Genomic DNA, 803 nt, shown 5'->3' with positions numbered 1-803 from the left:
CCGCCCCTTGTGCCCCCCCCTTGTGCCCCCCCCCCCCCGCCCCCCCTTGCGACCATGGCCACAACAGCCAACTGATCCTCCCCTCCCCGCCCTCCTCTCTCGGCATGCAGTTCCTTCTTAGCTGGCAGCTGTCTCTGATCATGTTCTCGGTTGTGCCCCTGGTCACCATCGGAGCCGTGGCCTATGGAAAGTACCTGCGCACCCTGCAGAAGAAGTTCCAGGAGGCGTTGGCCGATGCGCTGACCGTGGCCGAGGAGGGTATGTCGCCATGATGCCCTGCTGCTTGCCCTACTCCCGCCCCCCCCCCCGGCATTGACCCATTCCACCCCGGCGCCGGGCCCCTCCGTGCAGTCATCAGCAACATGCGTACCGTTCGCTCCTTCTCGGGCGAGGACCGATCCAACCAGCAGTACACAAATGCCACCTACCAGAGGTACACCAAAGAGAGGGGCACATACAAGCAATCGTCTCCTGACCTTGGGCTAACCCCCCCCCCCCCCCCCCTCAACCGTGCCATGTCTCCTCTCCCCCTCAACTGCCAGCTACCTGCTCGGTCGCAAGATCGCCTTCGTGTATGGTCTGTTCAATGGCCTGCTCGGATTCGTTCCCCAGGCGGCCATTGCCCTGGTTTTGTGGTATGGCGGTGTCCTTGTCATCGAAGGCCGCATTACCACCGGCCTCCTGACCTCCTTCCTCATTTACACCCTGTCGGTGGCCATGGTATGTTGCTTGGGAAGGTGGTCCCACCATGGCCCTCCATCCCCCCTGGGGGGGGGCCGCGTTCCCCTTGAGACAGTGGCAGC

General features: G+C 63.6%; 1 protein-coding gene across 1 annotated transcript in view; it reads left to right on the top strand.

Moving 5' to 3' along the window:
* Positions 1-803, top strand: part of H696_05849 (hypothetical protein) — a 10,548-nt gene that overhangs the window by 7,603 nt on the left and 2,142 nt on the right. Inside the window, exons 5-7 of the mRNA XM_009499649.1 lie at positions 111-258; positions 352-433; positions 543-720. Coding sequence (XP_009497924.1) covers positions 111-258; positions 352-433; positions 543-720 — 408 coding nt within the window. The remainder of the gene's footprint in view (positions 1-110; positions 259-351; positions 434-542; positions 721-803) is intronic.

The sequence above is a fragment of the Fonticula alba genome (assembly GCF_000388065.1).
Source record: "Fonticula alba strain ATCC 38817 unplaced genomic scaffold supercont2.14, whole genome shotgun sequence".
Classification (NCBI taxonomy): domain Eukaryota; order Rotosphaerida; family Fonticulaceae; genus Fonticula; species Fonticula alba.
The sequence above is the reverse complement of the archived record's forward strand: the minus strand, read 5'-3'. Positions and strand labels throughout refer to the sequence as shown.